General features: G+C 50.4%; 1 protein-coding gene across 1 annotated transcript; it reads right to left on the minus strand.

The window, feature by feature from the left end:
- Nucleotides 1-316: 316 nt before the first annotated feature.
- PHALS_04620 (uncharacterized protein) lies at nt 317-560 on the minus strand (the record flags this gene model as incomplete). Its single annotated transcript, XM_024722467.1, has 2 exons — nt 317-415; nt 471-560. 2 exons carry the CDS (start codon nt 558-560, stop codon nt 317-319), a joined length of 189 nt encoding a protein of 62 aa, XP_024573541.1.
- Nucleotides 561-822: the final 262 nt, after the last annotated feature.

Raw genomic sequence — 822 nt, forward strand, 5'->3', positions numbered from 1 at the left:
GAGTGGAAATTGTAAGTCATCGATACTTCGTTCATTCGTCCCTTCGTTTACAGTTATCACGTACTCTAATATTTGGCTAGCCATTGCACCGTTTGACATACAATATAAAAAGACGATTGTGTGAAGGGGGAATTTTCAAAAAAAACAAGTTCTGGTGAGCCAGAACACCTTTCACGCTACGATTTGAACCCACGCCTAATTAATTGGCGTCCTACTACTTAACGACTGAACCAATTCGCAACTTATCAATTTGCCAGCTAACCCACAAGTGGACTTTTCAGGAAGACCCCAAGCCCTAATCTGCTCTTCGCTTTGCCTATCCACGATGAAGATTCACATTTCGATCACGACTGCCCCCCATTGCTCCTGAGGCTACCGCAAACGATGGAAAGCGGCGACCAAACTGGGATCGCACCTGGCTCACACTAGGTATCCAGTCACCACACAGTATTAGGCTCGGCGCAACTGACGTTCTCCCTATCCCGGACCAGCCACCACGTATTGCTCTCGTAGTTTCTTAACCGATCACACCAATCTATCTGCGCCCCCGTTGACTCCATCGCTCGCGTTTCCTGTGCCGTCTTCCTTTGTGCCAACAACTGCGAGCGCCTCGGATGTTAATAAACCGATGGACTCGCCACCTGCTGGTGCCGCACCGCCAGCTTTTGCTGACACGCGTCCGACGATGGCTGACTTGAACAACCTGCAGGGTGATATCCGTCGCGGTGAAGCCAAAGCCGAAGCAAAGCTACATGGAGACTCCCAAGCTGCTCGCTTGTATTTCGAGTTGATCGAGCGCCACTACGCTGTGAAGCGTGAATG

Source organism: Plasmopara halstedii (genome assembly GCF_900000015.1).
Source record: "Plasmopara halstedii genome assembly, contig: Scaffold_262, whole genome shotgun sequence".
NCBI classification, from domain to species: domain Eukaryota; phylum Oomycota; class Peronosporomycetes; order Peronosporales; family Peronosporaceae; genus Plasmopara; species Plasmopara halstedii.